Raw genomic sequence first — 25,198 nt, forward strand, 5'->3', positions numbered from 1 at the left:
CTTATAATAATTCATCCCCTTAATAGGCCAGATGCAATTTCTAGCGTCGATCCATTATTCCTTGTATCTGAAGCAGGCCGGACGGGAGTTCAGCTCCGGCTTCCGAACAATTAATTCGCATCAGCGCGAAACGACGACAGCTTATTTTCTTGCGAAACAAATAACAGCGACGCCGGTAACAGGATAATACTTTAAACCGTTCATAAGTTAAAATTTTTTTTTTCGAAGGAAAATAATTTTTACTACAAGGTTTATTGTACATAATTATATATAAGCGGCAATAGAATTTTCAAAATCAATGTAAAAACGTTAAGTGTTGGAAAGCATTTGAAACAAAGGCTACGCAAGGCGATGCGACGCGATATTACGTGTGAACTGGTCTTACGTACACGTAAGAGTAGAAGCGAAACGACGTGGCATTTTACAGGATAACCCCGGAGGTCGAACGTATCGTTAATCTTACGGGGGTGAAAAGCCACGGTTGACACTCACCTCCGTGTACCTCGCAGACCAGGAACAGGTCAGCTCCTTCGGGATAGGCTTCGAGGAGTTTGCTCATGTCCCTTCTCTTCGCATCGTAGATTATCGGCTTGGCCGGTGGTACTGCAAACAGGAACAGAGAAAACAAACGTAAATGGCCTGTACTGTAACGCGGTTCAAATGACAAATGAAAACGACAGAAACAGAAAATCGTACGCGATTGTTGAGAATAAACGATCGGAGAGTTAAAAGGGAATAAGAAAAGAGAGATAAAAAAAAAAAAAGAGGAATGAAATGAAAGCGCGAGACGCAGACAGGCAATGAATGAAAAATAGCTTCCACTTTTCTTTTTCTTTTTCCTTTTCCTTTCCTCTCTTTTTCCCTCTTTTTCCTTTTCTCTCGTCTTCGAATCTTTCATCGGTCGACTTGGTTCGCGATACGAGTGGAAGAAACGCAAACAGGCCGAGTTTCATCCCAACCTGTCCTTCGCCGGATGTTGGATGGAAATTGCCACTGGCTATTGTCGCGGCAACGTCAGCTGGAAGCATACATCCACCCTTCATCCGCAACCGAGGAAAAGGATTCGTAGGTTCGAAGGAAACGAGGAAAGTATCGTGACGCGTTTAAGCGTGAATTTCTTATCGATTAAATAAAATGCTGGGAAATGCGTAGGAAATAATTCGATAAAATTCAACTATACAAATTCTGGAATTATATTGGTGTCTGAGTGAAAACGTGCAATCCAATTTATATTATTAGGAGTGACAGACTTCAGATGACACTAATATACTTGTATGTTAGGTTTCCTGAGAAGGGAATGTTTGATCCTTGGTACTTGATGACTAAGTAGTCCTAGGTGAGACATACTTTCGCTAGAATTCCGTTGGTCATCCAACAATTAATACTGCAACTGCTATGCCATCCATACGTCAAAGACTCGTGAATTTCTAAAAGAATTTCACCTGTTTTCTTGAAAGATGTCTACCTATTTAACGGTTTGTCTAATACAGAAAGCTAAATAGACGTAGTCATTGATCCAAGTTACTTGTTTCACGATATCAATCCTTTGCCAAATAATCAGGAACTTGGAAGCTATACCCGTTACGTCATCGCGTTAAATTTATAACCGTCCTATTCGATTCGATTCGATTCGATTCCGTAGCCGTAAAATTGTGAAACTAGAATCCGTTATCGATCGATTTCTCGTTTTCTATTCTCTCTTCTCTGTAAAACGATGCGATGGTCGTTTCAACGTCGATGCGAGCCAGCGAAATGGAGAAAGAGACTCGTCGGTCCCTGAAGGTGTAACAATAGGCGGCCACCGTAATCTTTGCCGAGATTACAGCCATGCTACCCAAGACGACGGTTTAGTAGCGCTAATGACGGCATTCACGACCCTTTTATATCGCATTTATCCCCTTTCTCTTCTTTCGAAAATGCAACCTTTCTAACGTTGCTCATTGTTCTTCCGACAACCGACTCGTTTTCCTTGCGAAAACAGGATTCCTTTTCCATTGTTCTAACTCGAACGTTCCATTTTCACTCGGAATATTCTTTGCTTCTTCTCCTTCTTCTTTTTAGATATTCCCACCTAAACAGTTTCCTACAAAATTCGTACGATCCATGTTCCGTTGCCCCTTTCCTCTTTTCTTACCTGAAATCATGGAAGCGTGGAGGGATATGGGATGTTCTTTTTAGAAACGTTTTCCGACGCTTACAAAGCTGTCTGGAAGAAAAGCGAATCTTTTTGGGCGGAACAGAGCTAGAATTTACACGGTATCGCGTTTTGTTCTTGCTTTTTTAAACAAGGAAACTCGACATATCTACTCGTAGTTGATTTTGATTCCGATGATCGGACATTTGTTAAATTTCAATTACCGTAATTAACAAAAATACGTATGTACTTATGTATTATCTAGAAGGCTACCAAGTTTCTTTGTTAGAGATAAACAGAAGCGAACAGGAACGGCGACGTATACGGAAAAGGTGAGAAGGAAAGGAATAAGTAACGTATGTAAAGCCCGGTCGCAGCTTCCGTTCGCGTAGCCAGCTCCGGAAAACTTTTGCCGAAATTCTAGTCAACTCGGGCCGGAAGACGCGAGCTACGAGACGCCTCGTCGACGTCTCGGCCGAGTTTTCCTGGGGTTACCTCGTAAAACGAGGACTTCCTTCTGAACCTCTCCTCATCCTTGCCTTTTCTCCTAACCTTCCATTCGCATACCTCGACGCAGACTCTCCGGCGAATCTCGATCGTAAACTTTTATAACCCTGCAGCAGTTACGTTTATCGCGTATCGTGGACTCTGCTAGATAAGAGAAACGATGAATTATGTTGTTAATCCGAGAACCAAACATATCCCGAATCATTTTCTCTCTCTTCGGAACTTCAATCAAATCTAGCCTCGCCGCACTGGAACGAAAAGCGAGCAGTAAACTTGTTTTAATTCAACAAATTTCACTGATTTCTATAAAACTACCTCTTTAGATTGTTTATCCCTCAGTTCGCGCACCCGAAGAAGACCGCAAAGTCACAGATGTAAGGGTAATCGTGCGTTCGCACTGCCCAATTCTTTTCTAATAGGTCCACTGCCTGACGAAATACGAGAAGGAAACAAAATACGACAAAATGGTCTTACTTTCGTTCGTGTATTATTCACGCAGCGGATCTATTAGAAAGCTATCCATAACGTTGCTGTCGTTTTGCTATATCATTCCTTTCACGGTTGATTTTATCGTCTATAGACTATTGAGTGAGGAGGGTGGATACTCTTAAACATAAAGCTGAACTTTGAAATCTTGAACGATACATAAAACAGTATGTACGTATGTATGTACATCGTTTCGTTCTTCAAGCTGAAAAATACTCGTTTATCAGTCGTACGAACGCGAAACGACTTTCAGAAGGAAAGACAAAAATTTGTCCACGGTTTATTGCATGCGTCGTAGGGAAAGACGAGGGAGAAGTATGTCCATTGGAGGCGCGTCCGATGAGGAACGGTGAATTTTACAAGCTCGTAAACGGTTCAGACAACCCCCTAACTCACACCGGGAATTCTACCCCGTCTCTCTAGTTTCCCTCTGCCGTTGCTTTATTATCCGAAGAATGTCTTCTCAACTTTCTTTTCACTCTCGTCTATTCGAAAATATTTACTTTCATCCCCTTTTTTTTAATATCTTTATTATCTAACGTTTAATAAACAAAACATTAATATTTTTGGAGCGACATGAGTTAATAATGTTAATTAGAATAAAATCTTTTATGTTTTACACTTTATTCGAGTTAATTTTCGGTTGTTGCATAAAACGATTTGATTGAAAGAACGCGATACCCTGTCGAAGGTTGATAATCGTTTGGATTCAGATGGTTCGTCTTTGAATTTGTAAAACTTTCGCGTTTCAACCATCTCGGAGATTACGAACGAGTGAATTAAACGAAATGCTGTGCAACGCCGCGTAGACTCATTCCAGTTGCCCTTCGGAATCGTTCTCCCGGGATTACGCAAATATTTTCCCTCTGGCTCATTGGTTTCCTCTCCTCTTTTCCATGCTATTTCAGCCAAAGAGACGTTCCCATTTGTTTTCCTACATCGTGCACGGTTCTATGCTGGACTCGTACTTTTTTATACGCATTAGGCACACGCATTCGTTTCAATCGGGACGAAAGAATAGCGAACGGTTAACGAGATGAACGAACACGTTGCGCTTTCCAAATATTTCCGAACTGTTGCTTCTATCGATACGTTCCATTGCTTCTCGCAATATATATTTTATTCTCCAAACGAACCGAAACGAAACGACCGATGTATACCTCGCATATCTTTTGCCAATCCAATTTATTTTAATAATAATCCTTAATAATAACAATTTCGCTTCCGAAAGGGTTGGCGGACGTAAAGCGACATGCGGGCTAAATTCGTTTGAAGATCCAGAACGGAAATAAGATCACCGGAGTAAAAATCAAATTTCGAAGATAGTAATAGAAGATATTGTTCGAGGAAATGAGAAATTCAATCGGCGAAACGAACGACGGAACCACGAATCACCGTATATACGATAAATCTTGATATCGCTTTCACGTGTATCGTCCAGACTTCGTTTCGTGGTCCTTTTACTACCTTGTAAACTTTTGTCGCGTGCACTTTTGCGGAAAGGAGAATGGCATTGGCCGTCTATCCAAAGGATAACCGTAAAACTGCTGTTCGTGAGCATTAATCGTTGTCACGGTATAAATCAACGGATCATCCATAAAGTAAACCGGCAATTTAGTGGAAGCTCTTTGCGCTCCACCGCCATAAAATGTCCTCTTTTTCGTATAAAATTATAAAAAATGAGACATACTAGGAGTTTGATCGTTGAGAAACGAGCAACTCGGTCATTAGACGTTTTAATAATTTTAGAAATTGATAAAAATGCTACTTTGACGTAACAACGTCCGCGATAATCGATGCGAATAAGGGCAAACAGAACGAGAGTTGAGCGTTGCATCGCGAATGAGAAGGTTTCGTGTTTGGTGACCGGAAATTACTTCGGGGAGACTATATCCTGTCAGAAGGACAAGAGCAGCCGTCGCCTATGGATTATGGTTTACGGCCCATGGTTCATCGGAATAAACCGGACGATCGCAAGTTTTTCACTTTCCTCGGTCGAAGGAAACAAAGAGAGCATCGCTTTTCTTTCTTCTTCTCCTCCTTCCTTTCCTCGATACGAAGGGAGGAGGAGAATTACTTGTCAAACGCAAACGTTCGCGATGTTGCGACAAGAAAAATGGACGATGAAAGACGGTGAGCAAAGAAAAGGAAGATGCGAGAAGAGAAGGTGAAGGCATAGACTGTGAAACGAAGGCGAGACGAGGGTGCTAAAGTGAAGGAAAAACGATGAGGGTAAGAAAAAGCGTTGAACCGAGAGTCGGTCTTGTTCGGTCACGTTTATCTGCAGTCTGCAGCCTTCGTAAAACATCCAATTTCCGTAGAAGGTGCAAACTATAAAACATTATGGTGTTTCTATCCTGACGCCACGGGACGACGATGTTGGCAGGAATTTCTCGTGCCACCACTTTTATCGGGCGTCGAGTGAACGGTGCCGGTTTCCTGACGAGTCGTTTAGAAATGAAGGCGTTTGTTGAAACTTGAAAGTCTCGCCTATGCTCTGCTCGCGAAAGGGAACGGTAAACTTGAAAGTTTTCGAAAGACACGTTCACGAGTTTTCATTGACGTTTATCCGCGATAAACGTGAACCTTTCGAGTGTCTTTTGAACCTGTTGAACGAGTGCAAATACGTTGGATGCACCGACGAATGCACTTTTGGGTCGATGCACTTCTCGAATTAAAGATTCGAAAGGTCTTGTTTGGAATTTTATAACCTTGTTCAATATTTGAAAGGAATAAATTACGATGCGAACCGTCAAATGTCGAGGGGATCGATGATATTAACTCACCCATGAGAGGAATTGAACGCGACATGGGTGCTGCACTTTCCTTCAATGGAAATGCATAACGAGAACGAAGGAACACGGATCGAGTCCGAATCTAACGAAAACGTAATTTGTCTACGAGAATTGTAACGGATCTTTTAAAATCTTTTCTCGCCTCCGACTTTTCATTTCAGGACCCCCTCCTAAGTATTCGTGAGCTGAATCGCTTACACCTGCTGAAATCTCGACGCGGCTGTAAATAAAGCCCCCAACGGACTTGTTTAATTAAAACGTAGACTTTAATTGTCCTTTCACGCGGCTGCACCGGTGAATAAAGAGCAAAGATTTACGGAGTGGACGCGTAGATTGCCAAGAATTTATGGCGAGTACGTTGTTCGTTGTTGGAAAGATGAAACGCTAGGATGAGTGGCTGTTTTCAAACTTAAACTTTTTGAGATTGAGTTGCAGAAGAAACCGTAATTTCATAGTAACGATCACCGTGATTCGCGCTCATCGAAGCGAAATTTTATTAAATTTCTGAAACGTTATCCTCGCAAAAATTCAACGCCAGCTGCAATTCTATTCCGAGGCGACGGGGGCTGTTTCGAAAAGGTACGGGGAGAAATACGTGAGACGAATACGCGAAAATTAAGGCGCTACTGTCATTGCAGCGTGAAAATAACATCGGCTTCACCCTGGACAGAGAAATTTTCCTAAATTTTTAACGGTAATCGTTGGGTGGCTGCGGCCCAATACCCAAGTCACGCAGACAGTCAGCAACACGTGGAGAAGTCAGGATGCTTCAACGTTTGCACACGTACCATCGCGTTCACGAATGTCTACCTTCCGCAAGACAGACTTCTACCAGCTAGAAAACAGTCGAATTTTAACGTCATACGATTTCAATAAATACACTGTGATACACGATGTATCGTTTAGAATTCAAAATCATCGGAAAATTATTATTACGCAAATTAACTCTGCATACAGAACGGTGAATTACATTAACGATTATGAATGGATCGTTACACGTTATAAAATAATTAAAATAACGTTTATTATTTATTTTGTTAGCGCGTCAATTGTGAGTGAAAATGGACGATTAATTTGTAATGGAAATTGGTTGCGGTATATTTGATTAATATTTCAACGCATCTACAGAATAGCGATGAAACAATACATCAACTATTGCTTGTTTAACTGTTCTGTTTACTGTTTGCAATCAACGAAAATTGGAAAAAATTTCAAAATTTCAAAAGAAAAAAAAAAAAAAAAAAGAAACAAAGATCTTCGTTGACACACGTTTCGAAACTCGAGCTCCACGTTTCTGATGAAAGTTCGTTGTTCCAAGTGAAAACTTTGTTAACGGATTTATTTGAGGCAATCGAGTCGCGATACGGCAGCATCGTGAAATTAAATAAAAACTTTTGCGATACCCGATTCGAACTAGCTAACCTACTTCGATTACCATAACAGCTAGCGAATCGTGATGTACATACGTGTAACACGATCACCGTCAACAATCTGCCGTGTCATAAACCTGTACAATACTTAATCGACACGCGTTAAACCAAAAAATAAAAGGAAAAAGGGAAAAATGGAAATGACGTGGTACGGTATGGCCCGGCGATTGGACGATCGTAAACCAGACGATAAAAATACCGTTGCCAAAATAAGCTATACGGCAATATTCGTAATTCCTAAAATATATCGCGCGAATATTGACGACAATTTATTTCTTATAATACTGACTAATGCACTAATACCTATACCGATTGCACCGATCGAAACGTTCCTTGCATCTACCATCGAAACACCAATAAAACAACTATTTTTTCAACATGAGAATGAACTTTGTTGGTTGTAAAATGATTGATCGCGCTATAAGCGCTGTTTTTGGTTCAAAATTATTTGCTCATTTATATTTTTTTATATTTATGAAATAGGTACTATTTCAGCTGGTTATAAACGCAAATAAACCTTTATCTTCCATTTTCCATCCATCCCTACAGTATTGATAGGAAATCTGTAAATACACTTCGTTTTTACGAAGCTGTCGAAGAAATTGTGAGATTGATCGAAGAAGCGAAATTTGGTGAAGAATAGCAAAAGAAACATGCAACATCGTGTAAGCAATGCGGTGGAATCCCGCGGGAATTTGAGGGAACGATACTCTGTTGAAGCGGAGTGTTCGAGATCGTCTAGGAAAATGTTCTTTCAGAAGCGTCGATACGCGCCAACTTTCCGGAAAACTCTGTAACCAAAACGGATTGACAAAGCGACGAATCTGGTGAGAAACTCTTGTCGCGCAGTCGACTAGTGTTCCGGAACTGTTCTAGACATCGTCGCATTCAGATGGTAGAAAAATATTCTCGATATCCCTCAAGGGAGAAACGATCCGAACGGCACGTGTCTGAAATCGAGTTGCCGTTGCAATGCCAGCGCAATGCCAGCGCAATTTCAAGGATATTTGTCTCGTAACACGTTCGATCTCATACACAACTATCGTTCTCCTCGATCTCTACCTCGACAAGACTCGGATCTATCCGATTCCTAGCTCTTTAACCTCGAAACGTTACGTAGGAATCTCGTCCACAAGAAAGGGAAAGCAATTAGGAAAAAGCATGGATACATAAGAGATGGGAGTGGGATTTCGTAAGAAGCAAAGTAGCTGGGCTGGTTTGTTACAAAGAGTTTTCAGGAAAGAGAGATAGACGATAAACGCGGAAAGGTTTAGGAAAATGGTAATTGCTCGAACTGTTGGTTTCTCCTATAAATCTGACTTATAACACTCGTACGACTCTCCGTTTAACCGCTTTCGTTTCGCGATTCCATCGCCTTTCATCTTTCCATCTGGACTTTCCCGGAAGCTTTAACCCTCGTCTTCTGGCAGGGTTGTACGGTGATCCAGATTTCGAGAGGATCTTCCACGGGACTTTGCCAGAGTTCATTCCGATCGGAAGATTTACGGAGAGTCGAAGATAGAGAAACACTTTTGGTCGGGAATCGGGAATCGGGAAACTCCATCGGTCGGTTCGCCGATAATTCACTCTCGGCGTCGGTTCGATGCTCGGTGTACCGGGGTCGAATCGTTGGCGCCGTCTCAATTATTTCACGGCCATGGAACAGCATCGATTCGAGCACGGATCACGCTTCATTCGTTCCTCCGGATCGTTTTCTCCCCGCGCCAATAGCGACATTAATTACCGTCGTTACGAAGCGGAAAAAGCAAGGCAGCATACCACGAGATTACAGAGATTTTTATCGAAATCGCTCGTTTTCCGTATCTGTTAAAACTTTTTCATTCATTTGTCTCGGATATTTCAAAATATTACAATACTTGAGTTTTCTATCGTTTCAATCTCGTCGATTACGTGTGCAACGAGCATACATATGTGTTCCAGTGTCCATTGTCGGTTGGTCAGGAGTTTCCTTTCGGACAAGCAGTCAGCACCGGAAAGAACAATCGAGATTCAATCTTGGGACAGGTACGCGCGTTGATTACGCAATCTCGCATCACAGAGTGTGTGTATCTGTGTCACTGTCTGTGTGCGAGAGAAAGAGATAAGGAGAGAACAGGAACGTCTTTGAGGATAGTGGAATGCAAGGATCTTAGAGCAGGGAGAACGTCGAGGAGCTTTGATCGGAACACGTTCGAGTACCAGCAACGGAACAGGATACGCCGAAGCAGGAATATCGGGAATGACGGTGAATCCTACGCGTGACTCGAATAGAGATGCTGACTCTCTGTCCCTATCGGTTCACCGACTCGCTAAACTCGAGACCTTCTTACGGTGTAATCAACGATTTGTGCGGAGTCTTTCGACTTGCGGATACGAGTATCGGAAACAAACAGTAGTCTCTTTCCATTTCTTACGAGATACACGTTCGTACTGGGAAAGGAGGAGAAAACAAGGGATGTTCAAGTCAAGACAATTTGTGTTTTTATAGCGAGGTATAAATTCATTTTGGCGACAGTTGAAACACCTTTCGCCATCTATTATCTATTTAAAGGTGGCAATCATTTCATCGAGAGAACGCGAATCGTTTTATCCGGGGGGTCGTGTTGCATAAGGAAAACAGAACGATCGTTCGTCGAGAAGGAATTGCCATTGTACGACAGGAAAGACGAATGAGCCTTTCGGAGCGGAAAAATATGGCAGCTGGACCATCTGCGAATCTTTCCATCGGTTTCCTTTCAGCCGCGATCCAGCCAGCTAACCTCGCACGCCTATCCTTCGCCTCGTAGGAATCGAAAGCCTTCGAGAAATTCCCTTATGATTCATGGCGCGTCGTTCGATCGATCGGCAATTTTTTACGCGTCGCTTCAAGGCTTCTTCTCGACGAAGAATGTTTTTCCACCTTCTCTTTTTCGCGTGCTCGAAAGAGCCAGTCGAACGGAAACGCGTCGATTCATCTGGCAGCCAATATTCGATGCCGCGAGAAGGGATATCTTATCCCCTTTTTTTTATTTGCCCTCCTTTTATTCCCGCTTATCCATCGTGTCGCAGAAAAATTCGTGGAATAAAGGGATGGGAGGGAAGAAGTTTGGCGACCGTCTATTCGTTGTTTCGTTCCTTCGTCGCCGTCGAAAACGGCCAAGCTGGCTCATAGGGTCGTCGACGTATCGTCGAATCGGCGAAACCATCGATCCTCGAGTTTCCTTGAAAAACAGGATGCTTTAAAATTCTCCTAGACGTCCTTTCCGGCTAATGAGCACCATCGTGTTTTCCTACCTACCCTCCAGCGATCACTGAACTTTCCTTGGAAAAACATTGGTAAAAACCGATCGTGTAATACGAACGAATAAAGGAACAAAAGGCGAACGTGCTTTTTGAATTTTCGAGAACGCGATTTCGATGCATGGGAAACGAGATGCTCGCTCGCGGTGCGCGTATTTCACGAAACTTTTCCCCGAATAATGTTGTACAGTACTGTTGCAATAAGTGGCATTCGCTTTAAATTTTCTTTACTACCTTTTTAACGTTAGATCGTGTTGTTGCTTGAAGCGTTTCCTCACCACGCGTGGTTGTTGCCCCAAGAGATCCAAATTCGATTGTCCGGATGGCATCGGATTGGCCATCCTTTTACTATTACTAGATAATAATGCGTACATCAAACGTATTCCCGAAAGTTATGAAAACTCGGCTGATGCTTTCTTCTCGGTCGCTGAAACTTTCCATCGAGAGCCGGCACTCTTCGGTTTAGCACCGAGACCAGCTCGGCAAACTCGATCAACTCGTCCAACTTTCGAACAGAGTTCGATTGGTCGATACATTATTGAGGCCCGTTTCCTTCGATTCATGACTTCTTTAGAATGCTGGCCAACCGCGTGTCCACGAAAGTAATCCTTCCTGGTATTCCGTGATCCTGGTCGAGTCGAAGGATCCAATAGAATCGTTTGCTTTCGTGGAATTCTTCGAAGAGGAGCAAACCGCCTCGACTAGCAAGCATTTTCAGTTGCTTTCAGGGAACGCGTGTTCCATTACCTCGCTGCGGAAACTATTCTCCGGATAAGGATAAGTTAGGTGGACGGTATATATTATTCGCTTGGCAATAAATTATTCGTCAGGTTGTCGAGAAACCGGGAAAAAGCGCACCGGTACGACGATGTTGCTAAGCCGCGGTAAATTTTCCCCGTGAACGAAACACCGTCCGTCTCTCTTTCGCCCGTTACGCTTGCGACGCTCTCTTTTCCACGCTCGATTTCGATATATCCTTTCCAAGGTGTAAAATAGAGTCTTACGGGGGCGAGAACCGATTCAATTTTGACGTCGTGCCACGGGATAGGCGAGAAGGAGAGACATTTTCAATTTTACCGAATAGACTGTACCCGTAGGAAAGCATCGCCTTAAACCGCGAGATACGGTAAACATATCCCAAGACAAGACGAGAATCGTTTAGGAAAGCGATGAAAGCAAATAAAACGGACGTAGAAACGTGCCGTGGCCAGTGTAATTACTTAAACGAGCCGACCCGTTTGCAAATGATAAGAAATGATGGATCGTGTTGCGTATTATTTGCAATTTCTTCGTTGATGGTTGCAGCGTACGTACCTGTTTCAGGACATGCTGAATCCTATTCGCACAGTACACTGTGACGTCTAAAGATAAATGATATAAAAACGCAAAGAGTGTGGAAAGTTTAGCGCGAAACACGAAACTACCTGTCACCTCGGCTCTCCAGCCGTAAGGAGCCTTTTTGTATTTACCATTGAATCCGTTAATGACGAAACACGAGCATTGTCGTTTTCCTTCCTGAAATTTCCATGCAACTCGCCGTTCGTATTTCATGCGATAATTTTCCTTCTGTCTTTTTACCGTGTTTTCTCTCGACCTTCGTAGTTCTACGGCGAAGAGGGTGGGCTTTCTTCGTAATCCTCTTCGCCCGAGAAAGACGCATCTCGTTTCCCCGATGCCAGGATATTTAATTTTCCCGAATAATTTCCCTTCGCAGTTCTGTTCTTAAAAGCCGCTGAATTCCCAGGTAACCAAAGTGTTTGGCGCCCGGCTTATTTCATCGTACCGTCTCTTTCGCTTCTCTTTCCGTCTTTCTAGTCTCTAAGTAATTACCAGATAAGAGGCTTAAATGGATACGCTCGACGTCGAGTATCGAGTCTCTGAGGTATTAGACGCCATTCAACCGTACGAAATAAGTAAAAGAATCGTGGAAGATATACATACGTAACTGGTGAGGGACAAATTTCACCACCGGAGGACAATCGCCCCGTCGCGTCTCATCCCTTTGTAACTATATGTATCTCTGTCGAAAGATATCGAGGCACTATGTTACTACGTATTTCTCTTTAAAGGCTTAACGTATCGGTCTTCGTTCAATGGAGCTAATGGGTAATCACTGATAAGAGGATTAAACCATGATATTCAGCATGAAGCATCTATTTCAGGGAATAATTGGTTTCCCGATGCTTCGTGATTCCAGCGATTTCGATGCAATGCATCTAGGAATGGATTAGAGAACCTAATTGTTCGATAGAGCGAATTTCCATGGACGAACAATGATCGTTCGAGTGGATAAGGTGCGAAATACCTTAAGTAACTACTCGAACACACGTAGGTACTCGAGTCTAAGAATTTTTGATTCGAGTAGAATCAAATTTTCTAGCATAAGGTTTCTAGCAGAAAAATTTGAAGAGCTAAGGAAGTGATAGAGGATCATTTAAGTGGAAATTAATAAACGGAATGATGCGTTCAGTGGGTAGAACGAGTGGATAAATTTTGCCAAAGTAGATATTCAAGACGATACGCGAGGAGATAGGATAAACCGATAGAGAACGAGTGTGCCGACTGGAAAGCCGGATAAGGCGGAATTAATTTCTCGGTAATCGGCGATTAGACGTTCCTATGGAGCTGGGTAGGATGGGCAGTTCCTTGTCAAAATCTAAACTAAATCCTAATCGGATTAACGCCACGGGCTCGACGCCTCGGCAGCTTTCGCTTCCAAGTTTCCAGGAAGGTTCGACCTCGCTTCCTCTTAGCAATGAGCTTCCTTCGAGTTCGCTAAAGAACCCACGGGCTTCGCTAAACTCCAAATTACAATGTATGCGAGCATCTACGCACTCAATATTAACTTTGAACAACCGCCGACAATGCTAATGAACTTTGCATCGTCTAGTTGGAAGGTGTACCTATACAAGCTTTACAATCAGTTTGACAGTTTTGGCAGTTGCAAATAAATTCACAATAGCAATAATTAAAAAAGGAACGACGTTAAAAAGGTAGACATTATAGAAATAATAAACCCATTATTTCTTATAAAAAGAAGATGAAGAAGAAGAAAAACAGTAACATCTTCCCCGTGGTATTCAACAGAAATTGTCTGAACTAGAAGCGAGTAGATCGAGAAGCAAATCAAAAGCTTGTTTCGATTCGTTTCCTCCTAGGATTCTAGGATTCCAGAATACTCCGATGTGTTTCCATTGTTCTTTTCATCGAGGTTGCTCGCAGTTTGGAATTAACTTGGAACAGCGATCTCGTCAGACGCGGGTGAGCGGCGAGGCGTAAAACGAGCCATCGCGGCGTTTCGACGCCGATGGCCTCTCGACTATCTATTCGATTACTTCCCACCCGAACCCTCCTGGATCTAGCGTCAGGATAAGCTTCGAACTTATTCGGGTATTAACCCGGAGAACGCAACCGTCGCGTCGTCTTCGACGTCGTCGGAGATTTCCTTCCTAGTAAATCTCTGTTCTTGTTAAAGGCATAAGTCTTGATCCTGCATCGTAGTACATTGAAATTACGTTCAGGATTAAGTCCACACCTGTACTTGGTTTTAATTATGAAATTTTCTTCCTCTTTGTCTCGTTTTTCCCTTATCTAATACCTGGGTGTTTACACTGCCGTCCATAAGTCATCGGAAACTCTCTAAAGCAGAATAATCTTTTTAAAATTGGACCAAATGACGAGAGATTTTTTGCAAGAAATTGTAATTTTATTAAAACGACAAAACGTCAATTTGGTTGAATTTTAAAAAGAGTATTCTGTTTTAAAGAGCGTCCGGTATGAACGGCAGTTTCAAAAGAAAGACCAGCATAGAACTGCATAGAACTGCATGAAATCGTTAGAAGAAGATGAAGACGTTAATAGAGAGGAAGTATAGCAGGTATTTAACAAGTTTCAAATGGAGACATTAGGGGAAGCGAACGTTTGTGCACGTTTAACAAGGATGAGAATTAAGAATCGGTCGAATAACGAGTTAATTAGGCGTAACTGTAGCAGGTTAACAGGAGAAATTCTCGTGGAATTCCAGGACGAATCAATTCGACAAAGTTTGCAAAAAGAATCGTGTACGTAGATACGATCGCGATCGGTTCGAAAGGTCAGATCACAGACGATACCAGACTTCCTTTGTTCTCCTTCCACGTCCTGACAGACTTTAGCGACGTCTTAAAGTTTCCGAAGCTACTCTTCCTGGACGGAATCGACAGTCCCCGGTCGCTTTAACTCAGTTTAATAGCCGATCGATGGAGTAAATCGGGTTAGGTCTTTCCTGAAAGGAGTTTCGTCTTCTGCACGGTTCCAGCGCGAGACGCGGAACTTCTACTCGAAGGCTAGCCCACGATACCGGCTCGATCCTATTAATAGACAAAAGCGAGGTCCTCTGCTACCCTCTTACACACCAAACTCCAAAGTATCAAGAAACCCGAGAGTCAGAGTTTCCCCTACCTTTGTACGCTATCACCAAGTGAAATTAGTCAATCATTGGGCCGCCGCGGTTTGTTCATTTCTCGTTGGTTTCAAGTATCGTATACTACTGGACAGTGGTTGCATTTAGAAAGAAATGCTTATCAAAAAATTTCATGCTGGCGCTATCGGCGTCTCTGATTCGTGGCTATCGAAATTAGTTAAAACAGAGGCTGTTCAGTCTCGATTGGTAATCGAAGTTGCAATTAAGGTAGGAAACGAGTCGAGTCGATTGCGCAGATTGATCGACCGCAAATCGTTGTTATCCAAGCATGGGCGCTCCCTTTCAGTCTACGAACCGATTGTCCAAAAGGTTCGTACTAGAAACCAACCGCCAATCGTTCCAGCGATCTCTCCCTGGCCTCGATTCCCGTCCCCAGATCCATCCAAGTATCGCAATTCCCGGGAACTTTGATAAGTTTCCAAGCAGTTTCCCGCGAAACTGTGCGAACAGTTGATCGAGAAGGCAAACGGAGGAAGGTATAGCAGATACATCCGGGCAGTGTTTTTAAATTTCGAGTACGGGACACCGTTTTAAGGTATCTCGATCGAAACTTATGTAATTAGATTTTCCTTCTCGCGTCGATGTAATAGCGAGAACAAACTTTCTACTTCTTCCTACGTGAGACTCGACGCGAGTTTCGATACGAAACAGACTTCAAACTGATTCACTCACCGATTACGGTGAAGTTGACCTTGAGGTTCCTCGTTGGGGAGTTCCGGAAGTCAACTCTACATCTGTAAACACCCTCGTCGCTCTCCCGTAGATCTCGAATTGTCAGCTGGGCGGGTGGACTAGCTTTGAAAGACGCCCTGTCGCCCCAGAAATGCGAGGCGCTCCACAGTTTTGCTTTTCCAATCTGTCGATTTCTTGCATCGTAGCTGAAAATCAAAGAAAATCGATCTGATCAATCTCTGTTCACTTCTACTCGATGGTACACACTTTACGGTAATAAGTGGTTTATTAGAACTTGAACGTTTAAAGATATTACGATTCAATTATCGATGTCCGATTCTAGAAACTCTAGAAGGATTGGGTCAGCTATGCAGTGCTGTCACTCTTACTATCGGATCCGATCCGCGGATCGCTATTAGTTATCGATTCTCTACATTATATTCATATATAAATAAAGTTTGAAACGAAACAAGCGACGAAAGGGGTAATGCATCAAAGTAGACGCAGCTAGGTCTTATCCAACCCCCGACCAATTTTTCACTCAACTTTCGCGATTCGTCATAGTCGTAGGTTCGTGCGAGTAGGTGGAGAAGTTTGCTCGCTTTCCCAGCCTTGAAACTCAATACAGAACGAGGGAAACAGAAGTGCTCTCGACCGAGAGAGTCAGATAACCTTTTACTTCTGCGGATCGAGTTTTCCGAGTTAACATTAGAAGGGGTGTAGAGTGTAGAATCGGCGTGGATCGTTGTTCAAATACCTGACCAGCGTGTTACGTCTCATTTAATATCGACCTCATTATTCAACGAAACACGATACTCGTCAAACGAAATTTTCACTTCTTCTTACTACGTTCCTTTCGCTATTATAACAATCGGATGATAGTCGTTCAAGTTTCCGTATTCGGTGTATGTATTAACGATGAAATCGATTAAACGCGTCTTCGTAAGTCTAATCGGGAGAGAAGAGTTGAAACGATAAGACGTTGCACGGTCGATCAACGAGGGCATCGTCGAACACCTTTATAAGGAAGTTTGAACGGTACTGCCGGCTTGCCGGCTTCCTCGGTGCACTTTGTTCGCGGCCATAAGACAAATTGGATTGGTTTTTAACGAGCACGATGACTCGAGAGAGTTTCCCCGAGAGGCACGACTCGTCGTCGTTCACCGTTCCCCTGCCCTGCTTTGTCCTACCTCTCTCGGATAGCGTCGCTCGTTTGCCTTCCACCCTGGCTTGATTTACGAGAAATTAAAGAGGCATCGAGAGATGGCGCATAACTCGCGGAAAACTCTTAATTACCGTACCGTTTTTCTTCCTTTACCGAGATAAAGAGAGAAACCGTGTAACGAATCGCGTCTGTACGTCAAGACTCTCGAGTATCGTAGAAATGATTTGTATCTCTTGTACCGGATTCTTAGGAACAAGTGGGCTTAAACCATCAAGTGTTACTCGGCTTTTTAAATAAGTTCCTCTTAATACAATTATTTCGATTTTTTCGATTTTCGATACTTGAAATACATTACAGAGATGAGAACACGAAATACGTAAGACGTGGTAAGGGAACGATCGTAGAAGAGACGAGACCCGATAAAAGGGAAGATAGAAGAGAGAATGGTCTCCAAACAAATTAAAATAATTGCTACGACTCGTCAGAAGATTCCGACGGTTCCGCGAGCTGAAAGAACGTTTCCCATGAATACTCCAGTGTCGGTAAAACGAGTGTTCCACGGAGAAAACCGGAAGGGTACGGAGGGGTTAACAGAGACAGGGGCCACGAAGGGGACTTAACCACTCCCGGGACTCTTAAAAGGAGCTTAACTTCGCGCATAAAATTAAGGCATTGTAATTGCAGACGGCGTCGCCACTGCGGCAACACATTTCTCTTTTTTTCTTTTTCTCCTCCACCCGCTCCCTCCTTTCTTCTCTATCTTTCCATTCACCCTAACCAATCTTCGTCCTTCTTTCTTCCGGTTAGTACGCCTACCTTCCTACTTTTCTTTCCTTCCCGTTCAACTGGAAAATATACTTTGGCCGAGTTAAGTTTCGTTAGGTCGACCCGTTTCTGTTTCCGGAGATAAAATGATTTTTAATTGGGATTAGACGTAAGCCAGAAGCAGGTTACTTCGCGACAGTCAAACTTAACCAGGGCAACTTTCCCCGTGATCATAATAAATTTCAAGTGAACCGATGCAACGAGACTAAATGTTTTAGCAAATTACGCTTTACTTAGCGTAATTGGTGTGTCATCTGAAAATTGTATAATTAACCGCAAACCGATTACAGTCGTTCTTAATTTTCAATCTGTTTATCATTTCTACGCCGATGTCTCGAAATCATTGGATTCTCAATGGCAGCAACATATATCATTTTTTACCCACCACTTTACTCCGATTCCTCCACATTTGTTCACCCACGCAGATCCAACTCAACCTACTATTCCCTATTCAAATATCGCTGTGAAACCGCGTCATGGGGTTCTTCAAAATGGAATTCATGCCGTGGCATAATAGGACAGAGATATCAATCCGATCGGTGAATATAATATCCGATTACACGACCGTCGACGTTCACCCCCGTCGGAGGGTGAAGTTCTTCCTCGTTCCTCCTCGTTTCTCCCGGGAACATTAAATGTCACTTTAAACATGCGTGCAGCTACGCTTCTCGCAATTTTTCCCGTATCTAAAATATGAATTACGTGTCGTCGTTTTTCTCCTTTTGTTTTTCTTCTTCAACACGGAATATTGTTCCCCGAGGGTACAGATTTCAGCGAAACTACTACAGCACGGAAACGGATGCAAACAGCAGTGAATTCTTTAAATATTAAGAGTTATTAAATATTAAATATTAACTGCTACCTAGACCCGACCAATTCAACTTCTACGTATCGCTCTTACGCGCTCGATAAAACAATTAGCAGAGCAACGTTCGGCGTAGAATTTAAAAAATTTTCCAAATCATTTGATAGGTAATTGCTCGTGTACGAAGCTAAATTGTAGGAAGGAGAGTCGAAAAGGTCATTTTTGTGTCCAAGGTAGCTGTATCTTGATAAAACCGTGTGTTCTATTTTCGGAACACCGAAAGAAAAGAAAAAGAAAGAAAGAAAAAGGAAAACGATACAGGGGAAATAATTTTTTAAGGAAATCGTACGAGGATTGTTTAAGGATCGATTCGTCGATTGTCGGATCGTTTTTATCCAAGCATTCGTTGACGAGAAACGCTTTACGGTACGGTGGAATTTGAACAAAGGAAATCGTAGCGATGAAAAAGAAAGAAAGGAGAGAAAAAAGACGGAGGAGGGTGGTGGACAGAGAGAAAAGCAAAAGAGAGTGACAAAAGGGCGTACGTAGTACTTGGAAAAGGTGGCGATCGGTGAAGTCCACAATGCACTCGTTCCATAGCAATCCCAGAAGACGGATGATCGTTCTGTATCGAGTGTTTCACCGTTCGTGGTTTCCATCCTCTAAGCTCCTACCATTTCAATAGGATCATTTTCATACGTTCGCAACAGTTCGTTTCTTGTTCGACTGGCATTATTTTTCTGCTGCGTGCTCCCACAGGAAAATGTTGCTTTGATCGTGAAATTTACGACGATCGATCCACTCTGTTGATTAATAGTGTCTTCCATCGATATACATTTACACGCTAATTCTAATTTACTTCTCTACACGGTGTTTATTAACGACCTAGCACTTTTGCGGAATTCAATTGATAATTTCTCTTCCTTACTTTTCTTATTTTAAGTCTAATTTGATTTGCCAAATCAACTTTCACAAGACTATCGTTTAAAATCGACTGCATACCAAGTGTAAACAGGCTTCTCCGATCACTCAACACCGCTATTTCATTAACATTTGACGGATTGTCCTAATTACAATACATCAGTTCAACAATAACGTATAGTACGAAAACATGAAGAGAACAATGAACAAAGCTGAATGATGCAACAATGCAGGGATGAAACAAAAGATTAATTAGCGAGTATAGGTACTGTTTGATGTTATAGGAAGAAGACAAGTAGGAGTGATTTCGAATGAAAAGAAAACGAGTAGCGGAAACGAAAATCGTTTGGTCGATAATGACCGTGAAGCTAAGTAAAAAGCGGAAGGTTGGAAAGACGTTGAAGGATAGGCTGGAATTCAGCTTCTTCCCAAGATTGTAAGACCATGCCCAGACAATTGGTGGGTGTATTTACGACGTCGAGGAATGCAGACATGCCAGGGAAAATTATTGTATTAAACCGGCAAGACGTAGAGCAAGATCTATAAGGAGCATTGTCCTCCTTTCGCGATATCAAACGAAAATAGCACACACACTAGCCGTAAGAACGGACCATTTAGAAACGTTCCGACTTTCATTACTCGTACCGCGTGATATCTAGCGTACCAGAAAGATGCCAGTCGCCCACAAATCCCTACCGATTTATATTTTCTCGTTTTCCCAACCCTCGGTTGCTTTCGAAGATAGAAAGGAACGTATCGTACTTTTGCGGTTCGTTTCGCCGTTATCGTGGATGCATAGCATGAAAATCAAACGCGACGAACACGCTCAATTTCGCGATCAGTTGGAAGATCGAGACCTTTGGGAGGAAAACTGAGTCGAGGGTAGCTGAAGAGAAGAGTAGAAGATCGTAGAAGCAGAACTCAAAGAAACTATTCCAGCAGATGCGTCGTTCGAGGAACTAGTTCCTGGAGAAGGTTGGATTAAACAGAATCACCTTCATGCATAAATGAATGACAAAAAAAAACCCCACATAGAAAGTTCAATGACGCATCCATCCCAGCGAGTTTTTATATTCTTCGATTCGATTCGGTTCGATTCAATTCGATTCGACGTTTACGGAACGTGAATTGGCGTAACCGTTCGAGGATTCACGTGCGGTTACGTTTGCGCGACCACAAGTTCTCTTGGACACACGTTCGTGAAGGTGGAATAAATTAAAGATCTCTAAGATCCGTAAAAATTAAAATCCCCTAGAGCGTTCTCGAGTTATATCGTTAATTATAGATTACCTGATCATTAGTGTAATTACGTGGCTATGGGCCATCGTTTTACAAATTGGACAGTTTACAAGGACAGGCTAAATATGACAGGCTGATATAAGAAAGGGGTTGTCCAGTGATTTTCCAGGAAATATCGTGTTCTCTGTAAAATCTCGCCAATGTATGAGATCCCGAACGAATTTCTCGCTGCAAAGTGGCGTCAAAATTAATGAGTTACCGAGAGATGGACGAGTTTCTGCTCGAAGAAACACAAGGGGACATCGTGTGAACGTGACAGAAAGAGAGGTCACGACTAACGCTAATTGTAAACGAAGGCTGAAAAGGAAGTCTCGTCATACGCTAATTAATTAACTACGAGGAAGAAACGAGCCCCCGGGACGAAAAATTCATCTTGCCGAACAAACTTCTCTCCTTTGCTGTCTTGCACCGACTTTCATGGAAACGACTAATTAATTTCCATCAATTACCTGTTCTGTTTTTTTTTGATTTTATCATATTTCCGCCATTCAAGATCGGAGCCTATATCGTTGAAGCCTCGTTACAAACGATTTTATCGAAAATAGAACGAATCAGAAGAAGAATGGAGGAATCATAAATACCTGGTCGTGGACAGCGTAAGGTTCAAAGGTTATTTCAAAGGTTGTTCCGAGTTACCGTGGAAAATTTCCTCGGCTTCGAAGAGAAACGACGATGACTCGCGGGAAATCAAAATAGAAAAAGGCATTACGTTAGGCGAACCTTTTGAAAATGACAAACCGTATAAAGCATCAACGATCGAGAAAGGTGGAGCATGTTTAGTTTGCTCGAGGCATTCCCCGAGGCTTCGCTCTTTGGAACAAGAATACAGAAGAAAACCATTCGTTTACGATCGAAACCCTTTGTTTGGACACCTTATCACACCTACGTTTGTACGGATATACAATACGAATTCGTGGTTTCTCGTATTTTCTTGATTTTTTCTTTCATTCCCGAGTGCCAACTCGCGAAACGCTAGCGATAAAGTTGTTGGATCAGGAATAAATGCGTTTGAATTTTTGCCAACTATTTATGTATATCGAACTCGTGAATATGTAACGGGCAACGTTACAGGAGATTCGTAACGAGAAATCCTGAGGTTTACGAATGGTAAAGAAATTCCGAATACGTTGTATTCGTTGAGTTGTGAATTTAATTAAATCCCGGTTTTTTAATCAGCTGAAGTCGGGGCTTATTGATCGGCTACGAAGTAGCTGTTGTCATCGCGTAACGCAAAAGAGCTGATTCATCGATGCGAATATGAAACATTGATCGGTATCGGTGATCAAAATCAGGAAATATAGGTGCACGGATAGGCGAGATAAAAGGGACACGGCTATCGTGCATGCAAATGTAAATGAGATCGATGATCCGTGATTGGTCACCATTTATCCGTCAATAGCTACGGTGGGTCGTCAGAGGTGGTTTCGGTGCAGCAGCATCCGTTCCAGTTATCATTAAATCTCCGCCGCTTCGACAGAACTCGTCGACCAATTTGTGGTCGTGCCGAATCCTGTAGTCGGACTTGCTTCCTCTCTGTGGTCACATTTACCCAAATGTCTTTGACCAATACATACATGCATGCATTTTATTTGAAAAATGCGATCGAGAAGGCAAAGCGGGGACAGGAGCATGGAATCGGAAAGTAGAAGAAGCCTCGGTCGAAGATCAAACGTCATAAGCAGTGTAATCGCCCACTCGGCGTCAGACGCAATGGGCAACGAGAACGCGCCACTTGGTATTTCCGCTTAGCCGTGTAGGAGGATCGTTGACACGTACACAAACGCGACCCTTAACCCCCTTAAATGTACACCGCTCGATATTAAACCGTTTTCCATTCTCCCCTCTATCCAATCCTCTATTTCCCTTTATTCTTTCATCTCTCCTTTTCTTTCCTTCTCGATCCTCATCGCCAGCGTCCTTCTTTTTCAATCGTTTTCCTGCTTTTACTTGCGCGGAATCAAAGCACACCAGCTCCACGCGTTACCGAACTTTTCGCTGACCAAGAGCTTCCCGTAAAACGTGGCAATTTAACCGTTCTATCTTGATCGAGTCCTGGTCGGAAGGAAATTGGCGAAACGATTCTGCGTCGGGCTCTTCGACGAGACCATGGGAAAATTGGTCGACCGAGGAAAATTTTCTACCAGGGAACTCGATGAACGGTATCCTGGTTGCACGCGCGCCACGTGTACGTACACGCGAGACAGCGCGAAACCGAGCAAAGATCATCAAACTCGCATAGAAACTTTAATTACTTCTCGCGATGAATTGCCGGATTGTGCAGTAAACTTGGGGAACATGGGCGTGCACCTGCGAACCGTTTCCGGCTCCTTCGAACCGTCGCGCCGACGGAAACACCAATCCCGCTGACGTCAGATGCTACTTCGCATGAACCGTACCGCAACCCTGCTATCCATCTAACCTCGGCAGAATGCATTGTTTCTCAACGGAGCGACTGGTTCTCGATAAAAAAAGAAGAAGAAAAAAAAAAATCAATTGACCCGCTTTCGCGTCGACATCGCAACCCTTACCTTTGTACGTTAGCTAGGTAACAGAGCGGGAGCATTGGTCGAATGCGCGTTTCACCGGCTCGAATTATCGCGGCATTGTCCGAGTTGTTATACAACCCAGGAGGCAGACATCTCGCCGCGAACGGACCGGCAAACCGTAGCATCCGTTATTACGAGGTATTGTTGCAGACCAGCCGTTTCACGATTAACTCTTATCGCGAGGTTCGTTCGACAGCGTTTCACTGAAAATCTCGTTGTAGCTTTTTTCCCCCCCTTTCCTTGTTTCACGAAACGAACAATTCGTGGAATTGTTCGAATGTTTCTCGTCGACGAAATATTCAGCTGTAGTGGCCGCGTTTAAACGACACCTTGAACCGTTTTCCGATTTTCCAACGGAAAACGGACGAATCGAATATCGTTCGGCCGATAGAATATCACGAGTGGCGCAAAACCGCTCTCGATCGAGCGACAGTATTCATCCCCCGGTGTACAATGACCACTGTCACTCACAATGATCGAGTAATCACCGTGGACTGATCGTGAGCTGACCGTCAGCTGACCGTGCGCGTTCCTACGCTCTTGCCACGGACCACAACACACAATCCACGACAACCGACTACGAATACGAATTTACTTTCTTCCATGGCATCGCGATATTATTCTGTACTTCGTCAAATTCTGCTCTAAGCCTCGCTTCATTCTACTTTCTTACTAACTTCTCTTATTATTGGTATAATTTTTTACTACGAATTTAGTATACAATAAAGCAGGAAGTTGAGTAATTAAATGTAACTAATGGCGTTGAACAGTCAGGCGATAAAAAATCTATTATTATCGCATTTTACGCGAGGAATTGTAATAAAAGTTGAATTTATCCAATCGACCGTATCGGAATTATTAAAACGGTACAAAGGAACGGGCAACTCGAACAGGTTGCAAAATTAATTAGAACAGATATTTATTGCAAAAATATATAGCTCACTATCTAGGTCAATATAAATTGGATACGAATTGTTGTATCGATCGTGTCGTTATGGAAATATGTGCTTATTACTTACATAGTTATGTAAATTATAGGATGACGTGGTAAATCTTCGAGAGGTTAGGGAACTCTCCTGATGTGACTTGCGGCGACTCCTTGTATGTATGTTTTTGTGGGCCTGACAAGTTTGTAATCTTTGAATCACTATTTTTGTAGAAAAATAGGTGTTTTGATAAGATTGACACCTTTATTAATTATATGTAACCGCAAGAAAGGCGTTGCGAGCAGATGGACCGAACGTAAATACGTAAAATTGCAATTATCGCGACCGACGCAAAATACAACTAGCTTCAGGGCATTGAATGTGCCTCGGTCGCCGCGCGTTGATTGGCTCGCGGCTAGGGGACCTGGGAGCCAATAAACAAAAAACGCGAAAAAACCGCAAGGCCAATTTGAATGGCGTGATCGATATAAATCTGGTATGTACAATGATGCGATAAATATTTTCAGTACATAGGCGTACCTACTGTATACGGTAGTAACGTTTGTTATAAGAATGCAGTTGAAAATCTCAATTTATCAATAGGTACAATATCAATCATAGTGTCCGTTCGTCTAGTGAAAAAGCACTGATTTTGGAGTCCAAGTTTAACCGCAGCAAATATCATAAATCTAATCATTTAATAAAAGCGTTAAAGTAATTAACATAATCATCTGATAAAAGCTTTAGAATATTTATTTGCTGCAGATAAACTTGGACTCCAGGGTCAGTGCTTTTTCACTAGACGAACGGTCACTATGATTGATACTACTTTTGATATTGGCATCGCATCAAATGGTTAAAAAAAAAATAACTAGTTCGTGTAACAGGATTTTTTTGGCGGGAAAACGGCAGGGAAGCTATTAACTGTTCGTGGAGTGTCGCGGTA

At 42.7% G+C, this 25,198-nt stretch overlaps 1 protein-coding gene across 6 annotated transcripts in view; it reads right to left on the reverse strand.

Annotated features, from left to right (window-relative positions):
• LOC117603154 (nephrin) overlaps positions 1-25,198 on the reverse strand; it is an 89,571-nt gene that overhangs the window by 44,074 nt on the left and 20,299 nt on the right. For 5 of the 6 annotated variants that reach the window (XM_076691410.1, XM_034322018.2, XM_034322017.2 and 2 more), the window contains 2 exons: positions 15,766-15,971; positions 493-603 (listed from right to left, as the gene is read on the reverse strand). In XM_076691410.1, the coding sequence (XP_076547525.1) occupies positions 493-603; positions 15,766-15,971 (317 nt within the window). Of the gene's footprint in view, positions 1-492; positions 604-15,765; positions 15,972-24,345; positions 24,589-25,198 lie in introns of those variants that run through there. The other variant, XM_034322020.2, reaches the window with a different exon arrangement.

The sequence above is a fragment of the Osmia lignaria genome, chromosome 12, assembly GCF_051020975.1.
Source record: "Osmia lignaria lignaria isolate PbOS001 chromosome 12, iyOsmLign1, whole genome shotgun sequence".
NCBI classification, from domain to species: Eukaryota; Metazoa; Arthropoda; class Insecta; order Hymenoptera; family Megachilidae; genus Osmia; species Osmia lignaria.